The sequence below is a fragment of the Harpia harpyja genome, chromosome 22 (assembly GCF_026419915.1).
Source record: "Harpia harpyja isolate bHarHar1 chromosome 22, bHarHar1 primary haplotype, whole genome shotgun sequence".
In the NCBI taxonomy this organism is placed as follows: domain Eukaryota; kingdom Metazoa; phylum Chordata; class Aves; order Accipitriformes; family Accipitridae; genus Harpia; species Harpia harpyja.
This window is the reverse complement of record NC_068961.1, coordinates 8,376,335-8,396,913: the sequence shown is the minus strand read 5'-3', so window position 1 is coordinate 8,396,913 and position 20,579 is coordinate 8,376,335. Positions and strand designations below refer to the sequence as shown.

The window sequence follows — 20,579 nt, the reverse complement described above, 5'->3', positions numbered from 1 at the left end:
GAAACAAGGAGGGAAATGAAACCAAAATAAACTAAACGTTTATCAAAGGAGATGAACAAGAGAAATGGGTCCTAGCACGATAGTTGGAAAAATAGTAAAAAACATGTGAAGTAAATCGAATGGGCAAATTATGTTCTCAGATGCCTACATATTCAGATATACCAGTGTAAACATGTCCATGTGAACAGATATATACTGTACCCTACAAATAAAAGAATTACCTGCAAGGCTACTTTAATAGGAACAACTATTTTAACACGAAGAAGGAAAGAACTGAATTTACAGCAGCAAAGGAGCTAGATCTAAGTAAATCTAGCTGTTTGGTGAGATGAAAATTTAACTTGTGAAGCAAAAAATAGCTTAATTCTGCATTTCTTTTTTTAACCGTAAATTAGAGTTTGTTTGTTTTTATAATTAGTATTAGGCATCTTTCAAAGAGTCTTTTCTGAATCTACTACTTGTTAGCAGGAACCAGTTATGGTTGAGATACAGGCAACAAGGTAACTTGTGCAGACCTGTGCCCAAATGACTAAACTGGTTATCAGTTGGCACTTCTGTGACCATCAATGCTGCTATGCCCTTGCCAGTGCTGCTTAGGCAGCTGGGTGCAATGGGAGGTTTGGAAAGGAAAAATCCTTTCCCTTTTGTGTTCTCCATCAAAAGAGGCTGACTCCAATCAGAGGACTCCCATCCTTCTCAGAAAGCGCAGACAGCTCTTTTACCCACCTTTTCATGTTTCCAAGCTTTATGCCTCACCCAGGCAATTTCTCCTGATCCAGAAGCCACAGGGTAACCAGCTGGCATCATCACTGCTGTTGGAGGGACTAGCTACAAGGAAAGAAGGAAGCTACTTTTAAAGGAGATTCGGTGAGGAACTGTGGGCAAAATTATTGTCGAATTCTTTTGGAAGCAGTAGTCTACAAAAATTTATTATAGGGGCATCTTATGCATTGCCAGTAAGGATAACAAAATGAAGGGAGACCTCAGTCCAGGAATCACTTAGAAATTCAGAACAGAAAACCAAAGCAAAGCTTCTAAGTATACATTCATAAACAACAAAACATAAGTTATATCATTACTTGTACAGCTCTAATCTTGGCCTGCTTCACTACATTTGAACTATTCATTCAGTTGTCAGCAGATGCAAGTTAAAACATGCTCTTCAGATCTTTCTGTCTTGATCCCTCCCTGAGAGTGTCCAGCCTAAAGCCACCTTTACCAAATATCGTGCCATTCACTGGAACAATTCTCAAATAAAGTCTCCGTTAAAACAACCAACCAACCCATCAATCAATACCCTCAAAGAAAACACTCTTGATCTAAAAACACTTTGGAGGAAGCAACTTTGGTTCTTTCCTTTAGAGGTCGGCAAGTTTGTTATCACCTTCCTTATCACACCAACAGAATGGGAACGTCCCACAGCACGGCTGCAGCCACGGCTTCCACACCACATTGTACACGGAGAGCTGCTCTGGGACTGGAGTCAGTGTCCTGTGATGCTCTTCTATGGCTCTTCCCATCTTCCTTATTACAGTGTCAAAGAGGGGCTCGGTGTCAGGCGACAGAGGTTTGGCTTCAGAAGGGTCTCGCGAGAGATCAAAGAGCAATGGAGGGTCATGATGGGTCACGCCTTCCCCAAAACATGGGCAAAATCCTCTATCATAACAAGCCCCAGCTCCAAGAGGACGGAAGATGGGGGTCACGTAATGAGCTTTCCAGATGGCTCCACCTGGCAGGAAAGAAAGAAGGCTTGCAATGACACTGGTGGTTACCACAAGGCGTTAGAAGAGTGAATGTTTTTCTAGAGTTCATTTCTGGTTGCACTTCAGCTCTACACTTATGAGTTCATATAGTATTGTAATTTCATTTAAAATTAAAAGTGTCACAGAATTAAACCAATAATGTAAAATGATTTCTGACATTTTGAAATTTCTCCAAAATTTTCAGCAAGTATCAGTTATCGCTCGCTTTGGTTTTTATGAAGACATGAAAAACAAATTTGGGGTTTCCATGGCTTGCTTCCATGGTAAGGTAGCAGAAGGACAGACAAAGGGCTGAGGCAAGGACTTCTCCATGAGACAAGGAGGGCATGGACTCCCCAGGCTTTGCATTCAGATAGAGAGGTGGGTGAGACCCATCCTGAGCTCCGGTAGCCTGCCTGGCATGCCACGTGCCTTGAAGCCCTGAACAAACTCTTTGTGCCATACAATATAGGCAATGCTAGTAAGTTGTTTACCACCTTACACTTGGAACTACTTGGAAAGCTGCAATCCCAGAAAAAATGTGTTAGACAAATATGCCCTCCTGTAGATTGAGCCTAATTCTTGGGAAAGAAGTTCCGTACTCACTGTCCTTCTGGTGCCACCGCACGGCGTGTAAGTGAATGCCACAGTAATGAAACAGGAACTCGTGCTCTGAGTGCTCAACTGTTCCTCGCAGTAAAGGCATCAGATCCCGGCCGTCAATTACCCTAGCAGAAAAAACAGAGACCATCGACTGGGGTAAGCTGTGCAGGACTGCATTCCTTCTGCACACATCTTGCTGGAGCTGGCAACTCTGAACGAGGAAGGTGCTTGTAGAAGATTGCAGGTAAATGGTGAATCTCAAATGTAGAGAAGAGGTGACTGAGCTGTGGTAACGTTTATGTGTCTAGAAAAGGAGCAGGAGTGAAAAAGAAAATGTCAGACTCTGCAAATGTGTTTCCAAACTAGATTTTCCATTGTTTTGGGAGAGAAGGAGGAATAAAGACACTTGTGTTTGTACCTGTCCTGGGGTAGTACCCCTCCAGCCAGATGAACTACTGTAGGATAAATGTCCATAAGGCTTGTAGGTTCATCAATAACTGTGCCTGCAGGTAACACTCCTGGCCATCTAAATATCCCTGGGACACGGATTCCTCCTTCCCAACCTCCCATAGCTTTTCCACCTTTCGTTAAAAAAAAAAAAAAATCATTAAAAAAAAGTTTCATTTAAAATAAAGAGAAATTGTAGACAAATGTTATTGTGTTATCATAAGATAATGGTACCTTTATGAGCCTTCCTTACCCTTTTGTTTTTACTGCTAAGTTCCTTGTCCTCAGCAGCAGTGAAAGTGTGTTCACTATATCAGACCCCTTGAGTGACCTTACACACTTACTCCCTTCTATTGTATTACAAACACATTGTCCCATCAGAACTCAGCGTCAATAAAATTTTCAGGCATAAAGTGATTTCCCAGCTTAGTTCTCCTCTCTCTTTCACAAACCTGTAACATACCTGTCGTAGATAAGGCAAGGGTTCAGATGCAAGATGCAACTAATATTTAACGAGGTTACACATGCTTAATCAAAATTACCTGTGATCAGTTGCCTCATGAGGAAATGCCAATTTGAGAATTCATGCTTATAAAGAACACCTGCACATGCTAGAATTGTCTAAATTTTTTAATGCCTGATTAGAATGAGACATATTTTCTTCTCAATGATAAATCACTGTTACTGCTTGAGTGTACAATCTTACCTAAACTTTAGAGGTATCCTGAGTACTTTACTAGTTGTTGCTGGGTTGTCACCTTCCCTGCCAGCTCTTACCTCTGTATATTCCGTTCCAGCCACCCAGCTGCCTTTTGCCTTCTTGTCTTTCCAGCCATCCACCATGATCAGAGGCAAAGTAAACTACTGTAGTATTTTTCAAGCCTTCCTTGTCAATAACATCTAGAACCTGGCCTGTAAACACAGGAATATGTATGTATTAAAAAGTAAAAATATCACTTACACTACATAAATTTTACCCTCTGACTTGTGAACTTTCATCCATGTAATTTTTTATCTATGTAGTGCTGCTCATTGTTTAAAAGAAGAGTTTTTTTAGCATCAAGATTTGTAGTTGTGATTTCACTGCCTGTAAAAGCACAGATTTGTGATGTGCTGTAACTGCTTTATTATTAATATTATAACAAAGGAGTGCAAGAACCACAGTCACAGACCAGAAGCCTGTATTTTAAAGTGCAGAAGTGCTGTGTGCTGTAAAAATATGGAACGAAAGTATGATCCAAAGCCCCTAAAAAGTTAGATTCTGCATCAGTGATGGCCATCGTGAGAAATGAGGAAAAAATGTCATGTACACTTATCTCATATTTTCTAGACCACAGTTAGTATTTGCATTAAATTACTGGCTGGATATAATATGCATTAATAACGTAGTTCTTTTTTATTTAAAAGTTGTTCTTCAGCTGTTTCTGTTACTTAATTATATTTGTGGTGTGTAAGTGTTTGACAGGTAGGTTTGAAAACCAGTTCTTTCTGTATGTGTACCTGATTCTTATCCCTTTTGCAAATGTGGCCACATGACCATAAGGGGTTCAAATTACCTGATCTTCAATAATCACAGAAAATGAAATAATTCTCATTTATTTAGTAAGAAGAGCAAGAGAGGTCCTTGGCAGAAGCCAAGAGGACATGGTTAAAACTGGTAAACACTAGATAAAAACCACCAAGTGAACAGAGACTCCTTTGGTCCAAGACTAGAGAAAATAAAAAGGCAACACTGTAAGACAACAGTGCTCATACAAGATTGACAGATGTTCATTAAAAGCTTAGGACTTTTTTCTTCTTGTTTTTAATACTCTTATTCTTTTAATAACAACTGAATTTTTATTATATATTCAGACCTAGGTATTAGGTAGTTGGAGACACTGTAATTTGCTGTGGTGACTTACCCACCATCCAGTCCATCTCCTCTACATTGTCTCCATATAAACCATGACGGCTCCTCCCAAGAAACTTCTCTGTGGTGACAAGGGGGGTGTGGGAATGCAAAAAAGAAAGAAAGAGGAGGAATGGCTTGTGCTTATTTCTAAAAAATAGAAATCAACACTTTGTTGTTAGGGAGGAAGGTTCTCAATACATACAGAGGTCAGTCATAATGGAAAATGGTATGATTTGTATATACACATATTTCAACAATCACTTCAGAAACATCTTACTTTGTAAGGTGTTAAAACCCAGTGATTAGGATCTGTCTGACAAAATAATGCCTGGTGTCTATAAAATGACCGTCGTTATTTCCTGAATCTTACATAGAAGAGTTCCAGATTGAAGCTCCACTTTGTGCTGTTGCAAACCACCGCAGTGCTACTGAAACGAAGGCAGTAGGTTCATCTCCTGCCAGCTGTTGCCCATGTGTCAGTCCATAGATAAGGCTGTCCTCACAGCTCTACTTCTGCTTCCCCAGCCCACACACACATTTCTGCCATCAGCTGCTATCCCTTAAAGCTACAATGTTGATCTCATTGATTGAAATATGTATTTCCTCAAAATAGCCTAGAAATATTCAATCCAATGCATGGAAATTTGAAACATTATCAGCTTTAGTGAAGCCAGGAATAACAGACATGCTTAAGCAGCAGCTAATTTTTGGTTTAATAATATGATAACATTATTAATGTTATTAATAATTAATAGACATAGTAGTACTTATAATCCTATATAATACTATAAAAAATAATAAAAACTTCACATGGGAAAGTTTAAAAGTTGCAAGACATGCAAGAACCAGAAAAATTGTGATCAAAGGAAACACACTTTACCTTTCAATAAAGGAAATGGACTCTCTCAAGATAAGGGATGTAATCCTGTCTGTCACCATTGGCTGCTCAGTAACTTCATGGTTTCTCATCATAATGCAGTTCCAGTATCGTACAAACCCGTAACTTGAGAACCAGGATATGAAGAACAGGAGACTAAACCCAGCAAGGCAGATCAGCATTTTCCAGCGGACTGAAATCAAGCCGGTCAGTCTTCCCAGGGCAGCGGTGAGCGTAACGAGGCCAATCATCTGAGTGGAAAGCCAGAGTTTCCTTCTAAAGGCTCTGTCCATCTCTGGTGTTTCATTTGGTTGGCAGTCACTTATTAGTGTAAAAGGCATCCCATAAAAATAGTCAAACCCATGGTTTAAAGGATGATGACAATGGTCATTGCGGGATTCACAGTTAACACCTTGATGCCACTTCCCTGAAAATACGGATTATTAGAATGTAAAGAGATAATATTTAAAAATGGACTTTTCCTCATACAAAACATTTCTCAAAAAACAGTTGGTTTTTTCCTACTTGTGATAACTTCTTCATCCTACACATATATACCAACTATGTACTGATATAATGGGATATATCTTATGATTGATGAAAGCAAACCTCCTCAAATTATAAATTTCCAACAGAGTTATTGGTACTCTGTATACATATTCACGTCCTGTAGCTTTGATCAAATGTAAAAAACTGGACTATAAAGGGAACTAGAAATGAAGAAAAATTCAAATTTTCAGAACCAAGCAAAAATGTATGGCCTTCCTGCAGACCTGTCAAGTATGAAATAGGAGGAAAAAGTCCTTTTGTAAGCTCAGGGCAAAATACCATTGTTCTGTTGTCCTGTTGTCTCTTTACCTTCAAGGTGCTATGCAGATTTGTTTCTGGAAAGTTTTGAACAGCCTGATGTCAGGACTATGGCAACGCTCAGCGACGCGTTGGTGCCAGATAGATAAGGGAAGCTATGGATAGTGTAGTCAAGTAACTCGCAGCTCAACAGTGGGTTTGGCAGACAAACCACCAGATCCAGAAGAACTTGAGCTCAGGAGATCAGGATTTCTCATGAAGCTGTACATATGTAAATAACTTTGCTGGTAATAGTATCTCTGTGTACTGAATGAGAATAAAATGCCTTGTTTTATAAGTATTTTTGCCATTTATTTGTATTTCATCGAATTTAATAAGTCAAACCCTTCTTCTTTTAAATTCTTCAGTATCAAAAGGAACATCTCCTGACCTTTTGCAATGCAATTTGTTCTTCATTATGAACATATGTCCCCTATTATGATGAATGGCACATCAAACTATGCATTTGCTTCCCTTCCAGACTATTCAAACAGACTGGTTAGGCACTTACACAGAGACATAAAAAGTTGGCTGATTTGGCTTAAACACTGAGGCTTGTGAGTATCTCACTCAAGCAACCAAAATCTACCTCTCATCACAGAGATGCAGTTTAATTGCATTTTATGATCTCTGATGTAATGCACGCCTTGGATACTAGACATATAGATCAAAATGAACTTTTAGAATTTTACTTGAAAACTAATTTGCAACTAATTCTTATTGTGGAGTAAGGAACTGTGTACTTACAGAAGGGTATTACCCTAAACAAGTGGTTCACTATGTTACCAATACATATACTGGCAGCCAACCCTGAGCAGGTTTCAATAGAATTGCTGTACATTACAATAGGAGCAGAAAAAATTGCTTCAGAGGAAAAAAAAATGCTGCTTTTTGGACATAAATATAAAGAAAGAGTGAAAGTTCTGTTCTAGGTGGATGAATTGCTTTCAGCTAAAATCTCTACTCAGTTTACCTCTTGACATATTTAGACCCAGCTATAGAATGAAATGGGTTTGTAATCAATACATAGATGCATTGGTCATAAATACAGGTGCAGCAAAAGTATCTTTGGACTTCAGATACACTCCAACACCTAAATCTCCAGCTGAGGTCGATAAAGGCTTCTGACATGCTACAAAAGACTCAAATCTCCAGAAGACAAACTAAGTGTATAATTAAGATAAATTAATCTTTGAGGGCATATGTTAGACAACATTGGCTTTCTGACTACAAAGAATCTGCAAAGGGCTTCCCAATGAAGTCTCGTTATCACATCAAGCTGCAGGTTATTAATAGGATTTAACTTTGCAATTAAATGGGTTGTGCTCAGAGCAAAACAATCACAAACCATTCAGGTGAGACTCTTTAGTGCTCAATCAGCTGTGGTGATGTGGGTAGATGTTGTATAACATTTCTTCCTTCATGACTTGAATGTAAAGTTGTTCTTACAGGTTTTTTTGTGGCACTTATCACCAGTGGTTTCCATCATTCCCTACAGTGTAATTAATCAGAATCTGTCAATCCGGTTAAACTAAGTGATGCTCTTGGTGTCTATAGGGTGATTTTAGCTGGGATGCCCACAGGGAAAATGCCAGCCTATTTTCCTAGCTGCTTCTGGGAGGTATGCAGCACAGCCTCCCTTTGGCAAAATGGAGACAAATCTGATTGTTTTGTTAGTGATTACATACTGAAACCAAGCCGAAGCACGTGGCTAATAGATATGGGCTTTTTTATGAGCTGATTAAAACAACTAAAATAATATTGCTACAGAACTAACAGGAGAAGAAGGTTCAGTAATATAAAACTTAAAATGCTTGGAGGGCTTCGTTTAGTATTGTCCTTTATGGTTTAGATTTATTCTGCTGGATAAATACAAATCCATTCCTGCAGACACTTTTCTTAGTAAATTCAGTTTATTTGTGCAGCCAGTATTTTTACGTGTCAAACAGACTTTGGATATTGGCATTTAGATGCTCAGGTGAGGTAGGGCAAATAGCTGAAAAATCAGTTCCGGAACGTTTGTGTTTTATCAGTCTGTGGAACTATGTGACATATCTAAGATAAATAATTATTTGAAACTGGATCATGACCAAAAGTTACAACTGTATTAAAAAAAAAAAAGTCCTATAAAATATAAAGTAAAATGGAATTCATATTAATGCTGAAGGAGGCGATGTTTTATGGGCTGTACTGAAATCTTGGTGAACTATAGTGGCATGCTATAATTAAAGAAAAAATAATTGCTTTGTTTCTGTTTTTAAAAGGCCAAATCCTGTGATATTATGAACTGGCTCTATTGTTTTAAGTAGCATCTGTTCCCTTTTGTTGTGAATCTGCTCTGAGCTGTGTATAGCATCATCATGCATGTTTAAACAGCATTCATGTTTTTGTATTTTATGAAATACTATTGGAATAATTATCATATACCTGGTAGAATAGTATTCAAGAAATAGTAACATATTTTCCATTATGTATTTTAACAACCACAGCTGTGCTTGAAAGCAGATCAACAGTATTGTTGTCTTTATCAGTTGCCTGTTCTTTTAAGAGAGATTCTTTTTGGTCAGGATTTCTTCTTACAAGATGTTCTTAAATCAGGAAATAAAAATATTACACCTGAGGTATAAGCAGTTGCTAACTAAAACAAATGGTTTGAGTGAGCCGAGCAGGTGAAACACATTCTAGGCCATCTTCAGGAGTGTCCCCATACCTATCAGTCCCGTGCTGTAGCCTTGCTGCTGCAGTATTTTGGCAAAAGTGGTTTCATTTGGAGGAAGCCCTCCTGAGCCGCCGTTCCAAAAAATAACACGGTAATTGTTTATAGCATCCATCCCTAAAAAATACAGTAATAAACAATCTTAGTAAGTATAACTGGTAGAGTACTTTTATCAAACATACTTTCTTGTTTCTTGGTTTCATAGGTATTATAGTATTAAATGTTTATCCTAGTGCTGTTTGTTTGGGGAAATGAATCTAAGACTTTGGACAAGATTAAGAAAGAATGAAGTCTCTCCATTATATAATACCTATTCTTCTTTGTATCTCATACTGAGACATTTTATTTTATTTCATTTGGAACAGCACAGTTGTATAGGAGCTTTTACATATCACAGTGACATGCAGGCGGTATGAAGTGTACTTAGTGTGATGGTGAGGGCAGGGAGACTTCAGCCCTCTGTCAGCCTCAAACTCCAGCTTGCATTAGGCTGCCTGGGAACTCAAGATTTCCCTGCACAGTGGCATGGCTGGTATCCGACTTCTGAAACCCACAGAGCAGCTATCTAGCACTGCAATCTTCTCCCCGCCTGCAGGTTTACACCCTGTAATTTAGCATTATATACTGGCATAACCCCATCATACGACGTTACGTGAAGTACAATCTGTCATGGGAGTGCTGAATGTCTCTGGCCCTGTTGTTATAGTGGGAGAGAGTCTGTACAAGCTCATGTGCGTTTTCAAGCTATCTATCTCAGTGGGAGCTGTCATGATAAAAGTAGGACAACATGTCAGCTTCAAAATGCCTTGGGAATGAAGGCACTGAAGATCATTTGCAATAGAACAAGCATTAGAGAGTTGCTGTTAGAAACATGTAGAGCTATTTGTTTTTCATACCTCTTCATCTCAGGGATGCAGTTTGACAGGATAGTATTTTTTCTTCAAAAACAGAACTGGGAAAAATAATATAGCTGTCAAACTGTTATTTCATAGGACGGATGAATCGTGACACAGAGGTAACAAAGCTTTCCTGTAAGTGACTCGTTCTGCACCTCGACTGGAGGGAATGGACACACATCTGCATAGATCTGCTCTGCTCCCTGCAGCGCTAACCTGTTTCTGGTATCTGACGAGGAGTCACCCATGACAGAAATTAATGTAACTAGTGCTTTAGAAATGTGTTATTATTATTCATGTTCTGTGTAATGACTTCTTTGAATGTAACAATTTGTACTAACTCCATCCTGGCTGCAGTCTGTGCAATAGAGCACCAAAAGGCAACTGAAGTTGTGAGTGGGGGGGAGCGTGCTGCTCTGCAGAGCTGGTTCTTCTCTGCTCTGCTTCTCCCCAGCTCACTTCATTGTACCCCATAAATAGATGCCACCTCAAAGGTACTAGGCCTAGCTGCTATGTCTTTGTGTGCCTCAGTGAGGGATGACGTGTCCGTGGCACCCCTTCTATTTGCACACTCTCATTCCTTTTGTGCCCATTGTATGACATTGTTCCCTTCAGCAATAAAGCAATGTTTAAAGGCTGCTTGGTTTTGCAAGGCAAACCTGATCGGATGGGGTATCTGCCAGTGAGGAAAGCTGCTCTGCTGGGGGTGCAAAGTGGAGCCGCAGCGATGTGTTGGGTCAGTTTTACTCCTTCCTTTGCCAGCTGATCAATGTTCGGGGTCCTAAAAATGCAACCAAAACTGTCAGATATTATTCAGAGAGCCTTCAAAGGAATGGGGATGAGGAATAATATACTTATCTTTATTTTGGGAAGTTTATTCTATTTGAAGATGGCCAGGAAATATTTTATTTTATATTTTATTTTAATTTTCTCAAGTGAGGGGGAAACGTTTTTTTTTTTTTTCTTCATTAACAATCGCTGTCTGGATAAATTTCAAGCCAATCATTCCTTCTTGTTTCCCAAGTCCTACGAAGGGCCTTGCAGAAATGTACCCCACTGCTCTTGAAGAGAAAACTCATGCCTCGGGGATGATGCTATGCTGAAGTGGAGGCTCAGCCATGCAGAGCCCCATCAGCTACCTATGGTCATCAGCTACCTGTCAGAAACTTGCCAGCTGGTGCCAATCAGGGTGAGATTCTGAGAACTTTGCTGGATGAGAGGAGTGATCGTACCAAATGTGGTTTTGTTCAGAGAAGTGACAAGCTGGTAGGCAGCCAGCTTGGTAAGAATATTGTGGCATGATTTTCAAAAAGAAGACAAATTCTATGTCCTTGGGTCTGAAAAGAGAAGCATTTCCTAGTAACATAGCTCGTTGCACTGGTTTATACTGTATTTTGATGTGAGACAGGGAAAGAATGGCAAAATAGAGTTAAATGAGGTAATGAGGTAATGAGGCCTGGTACATTGAAAGATGGGACAACATTTCTATCTTCGGGTATGTGCAAGAGCTTACCTGTTTCTCATTGTCGGGCAATTAAGGAATACACAAGAACAGTTGCAATACTCCCACAGTAAGGCAGCTCCGGCTAGCAGAGCTGGCCCTGGGAATGGCCTCTAGGCTGTGAGATAATCCTGGTAGTGCTTTACATTTACCATTATTGGCACCCATGGGAAATCATAGAATCATAGAATCATTTCGGTTGGAAAAGACCTTCAAGATCATCAAGTCCAACCATTAACCATGCCCCCTAAACCATGTCCTGGAGTACCCTGTCCACTCGCTTTTTGAATACCTCCAGGGATGGTGAATCAACCACTTCCCTGGGCAGCCCATTCCAATGTTTGACAACCCTCTCAGTAAAAAAATTTTTCCTAATATCTAACCTAAATCTCCCTTGCCTCAACTTGAGGCCATTTCCTCTTGTCCTATCTCCAGACACCTGACAGAAGAGACCAGCACCCACCTCACTACAACCCCCTTTCAGGTAGTTGTAGAGAGTGATAAGGTCTCCCCTCAGCCTCCTCTTTTCTAGACTGAACAACCCCAGCTCCCTCAGCTGCTCCTCATCAGACTTGTGCTCCAGGCCCCTCACCAGCTCGGTTGCCCTTCTCTGGACATGCTCCAGCCCCTCCATGTCTTTCCTGCAGTGAGGGGCCCAAAACTGAACACAGGACTCGAGGTGTCACCTCACCAGTGCCCAGTACAGGGGGACGATCACCTCCCTGCTCCTGCTGGCCACACTGTTCCTGATACAGGTCAGGATGCCGTTGGCCTTCTTGGCCACCTGGGCACACTGCTGGCTCATATTCAGCCGCTGTGGACCAGCACCCCCAGGTCTTTCTCTGCCGGGCAGCTTTCCAGCCACTCTTCCCCAAGCCTGTAGCGCTGCGTGGGGTTGCCGTGACCGAAGTGCAGGACCCGGCACTTGCCCGTGTTAAACTTCATACAATTGGCCTCAGCCCATCGATCCAGCCTGTCCAGATCTCTTTGTAGAGCCTCCCTACCCTCAAGCAGATAGACCCTGCCTCCCAAATCCTCCCATTTCTCCATGAAATGAACTTGAAGACAGTTCAAACAGCTGATGATGGGCAGAGGATTGCAGTCTTACATTAAATAACACACCAGCTCTGTTCACTGTTATGCTCAGTTTCCTTACCTGATAGTATCATTCCCATAGCAACCTACATCCCCTATGCCGAGATCATCAGCCATCAATAGGACAATGTTTGGCTGTGTGGTGATGGAAAGCTGTGTAAGTGGTGGCTGCAGAAGCAGACTGAAAATCAGGGGTGTGACCAGGGATGTCCTGAAACACAGAAGAAGGAAAGAAGCCAATGACCTGGCTATTCATCACTCCCACTGCACGCGGCTGAAGATGCTCCGGCGTGAGCTTGGCTGCAGACCAGACCACTCTCTGCCCAGACATAGAGGATGTGTTAAATTTTGATCATTGACCCAAACAGATGTTAGGAAAAGAAAAATGCCAGGACCATAACTTTAAAATCTCCTTTTCTCATTGTTTCCAAACTTCCTATGAGCAGTCTCACTTGGGAATTTACATGTGGCAGATGACATACAAGTGATTTTGCTTTAGTGGCTTGGGATATTTTTTAGAAGTTGGTCTGGGAAACTGAGAATGGGATCAGCTTCCTCTGACATCCTTCTCACCCAGACTGGGTCCTTTGTGTTAAGAACAAGAAAAACAAACAAATTACATTGTGAGTATACTTTATAGATCAACAATGCTGCTCTTTTATAATACAGTATTATGTCATTATTAAACTTCTTTCACTTAGATCTAAGTACGAAATAACAATAATTCATGAACTTTTTTCTCACCAATAAGATGTTAGTTGCCAAATCATTTCTGCATTTGGAATGTTCAGATCCTGCAAAACCAAGAGAGAGAGAGCCTTGTCATGTTTGCATCTTCCTACTAGTCACTGCGATAAAAATAGATAAAAAACTTAATCAAAGCCTATCAAAATTATCTGTTTTATTTACTTCAGTGCACCTCAGATCAGACCCTAAATGAAGAAGAGTACAGGCATTAATGTTATTTTTATGGCTAGCACTTCTTCACTACTTAGAGGAATTCTTGTGTAGAGAAGTTTATATTAAAATAGCAAAATAATTCTCTTTTGTTACACGACTCAGCTGTATGAAAAATACTTACTGTTCAGAAAGGAAGAGAAGAGCTTTTTAAAATCTGGTCCTCAATATAATTTATTTTTCTGTAATCACAGAGGCAGTAGCAGCCTGCTGCTTCCTCACATAATGTGCCAAGTTTCCTTTCAGGCTTGTAAGAGATATCTTTAGTTGTAGAAATGCTAGTCATCCTCTTCCAACAATGACATTTTCTTTGAAGACACTGAATTTATGACCTCTTGTTGTTTGACTCTGAGCTGAGCCTCTTCCTTCTTTGTATGTGTCAGATTTTGGGGTGTGATGCTCTTTTCTCCCCCCTCTGCACAGCTTTCTGCAAAGGTTCCCCTGGGACTTTCTCTTCCACTGCCTGTGAGAGAGGCAAACAGAGAAACTGTTTAAAGGCTTTGAAGTAAGGGCCAAATGACCTTGGTTCAAAAGCTTTAAAATAGACTCCTTTCAAATTTATCCCATGTCTGGTTGAACTATCCCAATTTTATAAATTATGTTGCTTTCACATTTTGTTTTCCAGAAATGATAATATTTAGCAGCTTAGTTAATATCCATAGTTCTTACATTTTATTCATCAACACTACAAGCCTCAATGTGAAAATTAAAATTTCTATGCTTAGAAAATTGGCATCCAAACAGCACTAAACACTTCTTTACAAGCACCAATGCTGATGCAGCATCGCTATCTACAGACACTCAGTTTTCTGCATTTGGATTTGTGCCTTTGCTGCATCCTAAGTAGGTATAGGAAAGATACCAGAGGACACCTCAGCCGTCTTCTACGTACACATACTATGTGCCTCCAAATCAGCTGAAATAAAAGGGAGTTGGAACTATTCAGATTTAATTGTGCAATTGGTTGTCACTAACTGCCTGTTCTTCACAGTAGAGATACACAGATTCAAAGCACAGCCTGGAGCTCAAGGCTGAGCTTCCTCAGAAGCTGCCTGTAAAATAGCAGGGAATATACAAAAAACAGTTACCGCGCTGACTGATATTATCCCTGCCAAGCCATTTCCTTAGTGAAAGGTGATGGGAGTCCAGTCAGAGAAACTTTAGCAGCTCTGGTGGGAGCAAGAGGGTCTGTGAAAGCAGCTTGCCCTGTTCCTCCCCTTTCTTCATCCATTTTAATAATCCAGGCAGGTATATGTTGCATATCTTTCACATTTTACTGCTTTCCTTTACTGATAGGACTGTTTTGATCTGTCTTTACTTTTCTATCAAAACACTTACAAGATACTGAAATCCCAATTCAAGCCAGTTTGTGTAAGAGAAAATATTCATATTTTTAGATGCACTCAGATACACTTTTCACAAGAACAGTACCCATTTGTGGCATCAGTGTGGCAACACTTAGTGAAAGGTCTTACAGGTAATTCCATTCAATTTGGTACTGTTCAGTCTGTGAAAATGTCTTTTAAAAATTCCTATTTTGTACACTTGATATAGATAAAATAAAAGCCAGACTCGTGATAACAAGTTGCCGGCAGCTCTCACTTTATACACAGGCTTGTATGAGAATACTGTTGTAAAGGGAAATGCCTTTTAGAAACTTTCTCAAGATATTTTTATCTACAGAAGCAAAAAAAAAATTTTCCAAATGCCCATTAAAATTTTCCTGTGCGTTTCCCAACATAGTAAGGGAGGAATACGGTACCTGGTCAAGTTATGCTCAAAGCAGGCAGCTGATAGACTGGAACGTGAGCTTATTTTCAGTTGACTTAAAAGCATTCCAGATTTTTCAGCACAATGACTGCTGCTACAGCACAGCGTCTGACATCTGTTTCTGAAGGCCGTCCTTAAATCTGCCCTCGCTGCTCATGCGCACTTCGCCCCAGGAAAGCTGTGTTATACCAGGGCTTGCAAGCGGCTGGATGGTCTGACTTCTCCTGGAGTCCCTCAAGCTGCACGGCTCGCTGCTGTGTGCACAGCGGTGACATTCACACAACGCGTGAGGGCTGGGCTGGGGAACACCACAGATGTAGCTGAAGTACTTTCTGCCCAACCACCGGTTTCTCAAGGGAAGGGAAGGACCTCCTTCAAGTCTGAGACACTCCCATGAAAGGCGCTATAAATAACAGTTCCCTCTCCTCGTTTCCACCAAGGAAAACAGAAAATCGCTGTACTTATGAAGCAGCAATTTTTCGTCTGTAGAAATAGAAACTGAGCTAATATCTTCACTTCATGGCAGTCCTCCTGAGTGCCTGCAGCCATGACAAGGTCATCTCTGCACACGCTGTCAGAAACAGTTTTAGGGTGTGGGGAGGAAATGCTGGCAACAGACCTGCACTTGCTTTTTCAGAAAATGAGTCATTTGGCTTCACTTCTGGGTGCTGCCTGTTTTCTAGTCATCACTCAAAGGGACGAATTAAGGTTACGTGCTGGCTAATGCTTGTCTTCTTGATTTTTCTTGTTTAAGTCCTGTTGTACTGAGTGTTTTTGGAGACCATGAGAAACTCTCAAACAGCAATCTTGATTTACTGACAAAGAATTTCCTGTTTTCATATCTTAAAGTAGAAGGGAGACATTGTTAGGGGTTGGTGGTTCATCACGAACTGCAGTGCTCAGGATGGTTTGCTAGTGGAGCACTTCTGAGGCAAGTTACAGCACCATACATGATCCCTCCCCTGCTCTCTCCCACCCCAACATTTCCATGCTGGAGTGGTTACAGCCAACAGACACACGAGAAGTGACATGTCTAGTTTTCCTTCTCCCAGTGCCCGCTTCCTTATCCCCACCCATGTTATGGCCTCTCAATCTGTACCTTTCCAGTTCCCATTCCCCTTCACTGTGCCTTTAGCGCTTCAGGATTCATTAATGTATATAGGATTTCTTGTTGTCTGATGCCCTCTGCTGCTGTATATTTTCTAAAAAGAAAGCACCTTCTGAGGTGCTGGGTTTTTCTGTCCAGGTTGCAATCAGTCCCAACCGGGCCCTGCTGACTGGGAGAGTCCCTCTTGCAGCTGGGGTCTCCTCCACAGCTCTCCTATCCTCCTGGTGTTTTTCCAGGACTTCTTGCAAATTCTATAGTATTTGTAATGGAGAACCACAAACTATGTTATTTACTAAATTTAAAGTACAGCAGAAAATTGAAGGCATGTCTGCAGTTACACTGCAGGAACACGTCTTTGTGATTTTGTGCGTAGCCGCCTTCTAACAGAGAGCGAGCTAGACCAGATCACTGCTGTAAGTAGCAGTCATTGAAATCTGGCTGCTGGGACTTACCGGCTGGGCACAGCTATGGTGTAATGAAGATAAAAGAGGTAGAGTAGTGCTTGTAGTCTAAAGACTTTCTTCTCACAGTGACAACTGGTGCTTACTTTGGTGTTTGATCTTTGGAGGAGGGAAAAGTGAATGCCCTCTCACTGGTGCCACTTAAAGATGGCATTTTTAAAAGGTCGAGGCAAAGCTAATTCTGTTCCCAGCCACTGCACTACTGGCTCTACCTGTTTTTCTGTGGGGAAATCTTTAGGAAGTTTGTATTTGTTCAGAATGTGGAATGAATGTGGAATTTTGCAGAAGCCTTGCATACTCTTGTCTCTTACCCTCATTTTCTTTAAACCGAGTACCGGAGGAAGTAGCACTCACTGACCCTATTAAAGTACTTCAACACCTAAGAGTTGAAGGCCCAAGTTAGTGGTGGTTTGATACTAGGTTATGATGATTAAGAGGCTCCCTCTAGCGACTAAATTATATTTGAATTCTTGTTATGTTTCAGAGAACATTTGATTCACACTCTACCTTTCTAAAAGTCATTGCACAAGGATGCAAAATGGTGTTATTTCTTTGAACTCTGATTTACATTAGGTCTTCAAGGCCTGAATGCCCAGAGGCAGTTGCAGAGTCTCACCTGTTGTCTCAGAGCATGTAATCCAGGTTTGCAACACCGGGAAGGAACCTGGTTTGTGCACTCCAGAACTGCTCTGCAACGTTAGCCAAAGGGCAGTAAGTAGGGGCGAGTGGGTGAGCTGCTTCAAAAGCGCACTCCTGGTCTGGGGTAAAGCAGTAATTCAGATGCCCCAACTCCTGCCTAAGGCTCGACTTAGAAGGCTGCTGCTCACAAGTCTCAGGGAATGATTCAGATTACTTACACACCATCTAACCTCTCAAGGAAATCTAAAAATCAGTGTGTGTTTCCATTTTTTGAAAAACAGTTTGCTGTGCTGTCTAAGCACAACAGCCTACTTTGGCCAGTATAAATGGTAGGGGCCAGGAACCTGGACGTAGGCATGATCTAACTCTTCAGCAGAGTGGGATGGGAACTTAGCTAAAAAATGGAAAGCTTTTTTCTGGATCTTGCTCCCATGATTTTTGGTGGATTTTTTTTTTAATTAAAAGCCATGCATAAGGTATATAAACACTTACAACAGGAGCCATGGCTTTGGTTTTCCCTTTCAGGAATCCCACCTTTTACAAGAGAGATGAATGTTAGCTCTCTTCAGAGTAGCTTATAGCTTGTGGCAAGGTAGTTAAAAGCAAAAAGGGCCATGACCACTCTGTCCAGCCCAGGAGAAGCTGCTGTAGATGATGTTCAGTGGGAAAGAAATAGTCTTCTGCTTGTGCTTGCCTGCACAAGGTGGTGCTTAATTCAGACTCCCAAGACTCTTCTGCTGCCCTTGATCATGCACTTTTTTTGTCGCAGGTTTACAGCTGCTTTTTTTTGTTGGCTTCTTCCCACTCAGGAGTGCACAGCCCTTGTGTTGTCCCACAGAGGTGGCCGCTTCTCTGTATGCCACTCTAGAGGGGCACCCACCTCCTCATCACTCCCGCCATTGACCTCTCTGGACAAGGCAGGGCATGTACACATCCATGGCAGTCTGCATGGATACTGCTTTTTAGGAACAGTCACATGTAAGTTAAATGCTTAATAACAGGCAGGAGGTCCTTTATCTCTTCCTTCTACTGCAGTGAAGGTAGTGATAGCTTAATGTGTGTGAATACATATGTACATACCAGAATTTACAGAGCTTATTTCAAATATTTCTGGTTTTTTTCTCATGGGAAAGAACAGCAAAATAGATTTAGAACAGTTTCTAGGCAGTTAAGGCTGCTAGAGGAAAATTTACACTGAAAATATTAAAAACCAAACCAAGAGTGTTTCATGAGTAATAAGATCAATACAGAGTGGAGAGATCTGCCCGCCCCCCCAAAACAAACCCCCTGAACCCTATGGATTTTTTCTGACAAGCTATAAAATACACAAAACAGATTTTTATTTTGATAGCTGCTTAAATCTGTAAGAGGCTGGGATAAAGCACAATAGTACATGAGGATCTGAAGGTATTACCTGATCCCATGTTCTGCTGCTTTATGAATTTTCCAGCACTGCAGCTGTTCTTGCAGATACCAAGAGCTATAGTCTCAGTGGGGTGCTATTCCAACTACAGGGGATGGTTAAAAATCTGCAGTATTTAATTTCAGACTATCTTCTGATGCTGAGACTAAATACATTCACATAGGCAGAGACTATCTAGAAAAATTACTAAGAAAATTTTGCAAAATATTTTTACTAGCATGATAATTTATAAGATAACATAGTGAAAAACCACAGGCCACCAGTGTCACTAAATAAACCCTAGATAAGGCACGCACAGGGTGTCACAGATTTTCAATGTTTTTATAAACTTGAGTAGTATGAAAACAGGAATGCCTTTGTGCTAATATACTTTATCAAAGATTTTCAATATGAAGTTTAGGAGGCTTTAGTTTCTATTGCTTATTAATTAGCAATTAATAATAATGGGTATTAATAATTGGACATGGTATAAAATTCTAGTAAAATAAACAGCCTAACAACTTTGAGTATGTCATATTCAGGTCAATTTTTCTGTCTACTGGAAAGTGATCATTTAAACCGTGATAGAGGAAATCTATAATTCAGCATCCACAGAGGTATGGAATCTTAAAAGGTAAACGGTCTTGAGACTCCTTAACAAGCTGGGAGCCATACCATAGAGCAAGTGTTGCATACAGATTGCATATGGCTTGCAGGGGACAGAACAACACTCATGTTTGTCTGCAAACAGACCCAATGGCAAAGTCAAAAAGAAACTCTGGAGTACATTTTGGTAACGGTTACTATTCTACATTTATAGACACGTTGCTCCTTGTTACTACAGTTCACAAGTCAGCTTAAAACTGTCTTCAGTATTTTTCTGGCAACTGCCACAAGCTGTAGTTTCTGAGTTTAGTGTTTCAAAAGCCATGACATATTTTAATTTCCTTTTAAATAATATTTTTGTATTACAAGCTTCCAGAAGAGCACTTGTCTTTCAGAACTGAGGATCGACTTCAGAGTAGATCCTCTTGCTTATTTAAAATCACAAGTCACATAAATTGTCCATTGCAATTACAACAGTTGAGCACCTGAATGGCTCCAGCACTGCAGAAAGGAGAAGTGCAGGTTCATCACAGGGATTGTTTGCGCTTTCAGAGAATGCAGCTTTGCTCCAGAAATCAATGGTGGGAACATTACTAATGAAGCCACAAAGAAACAGCTTTGCTGTGATGGTCTACATAGAACAAAAACATGGATTAGGAGGCCTGAAATGTTTTTATATCAATGGCATTCTAAAGCCAAGGTTGTACTACAGACTTCTGCTAGCATAGCTATGTTGGTCAAGGGTGTGAAATGCATTTTTGCCAGTGTATTGTGGGAAAGAAATGGCTAAAACAAACTAAAATGCTAGAAGTGATTTTTTTGGTACAAAATGCATCTTCAGCAGAACTGATTGGCTGTTACCATATTCCACTGTGCCATTTAAGCGCTCTGAAAATGGATGTGGTCTCATGCTTTTCAGTCATGAATGTGCTGTATCTTCTTCTAACATCTCACTTCAACATCTGTAGGTTTGCGGGGAGGTAAGTAAACAAACATATCAGAATACCCTTGGAATTTTT

At 40.6% G+C, this 20,579-nt stretch overlaps 1 protein-coding gene across 2 annotated transcripts; it reads right to left on the bottom strand.

Annotated features, from left to right (window-relative positions):
* Positions 1-913: 913 nt before the first annotated feature.
* LOC128135275 (arylsulfatase H-like) lies at positions 914-15,659 on the bottom strand. 2 transcript variants are annotated; one of them, XM_052774062.1, is made up of 12 exons: positions 15,337-15,658; positions 13,699-14,037; positions 13,362-13,411; positions 12,679-12,828; positions 10,681-10,802; positions 9,120-9,242; positions 5,567-5,990; positions 4,697-4,833; positions 3,570-3,704; positions 2,764-2,926; positions 2,349-2,470; positions 914-1,729 (listed from the first exon to the last, which is right to left on the bottom strand). In XM_052774062.1, exons 3-12 carry the CDS (start codon positions 13,385-13,387, stop codon positions 1,359-1,361), a joined length of 1,773 nt encoding a protein of 590 aa, XP_052630022.1. In that variant the 5' UTR covers positions 13,388-13,411; positions 13,699-14,037; positions 15,337-15,658; the 3' UTR covers positions 914-1,358. The 2 variants fall into 2 exon arrangements, with proteins under 2 accessions (XP_052630022.1, XP_052630024.1); XM_052774064.1 differs by lacking the exon at positions 13,699-14,037 and having other exon boundaries at positions 15,337-15,659.
* Positions 15,660-20,579: the final 4,920 nt, after the last annotated feature.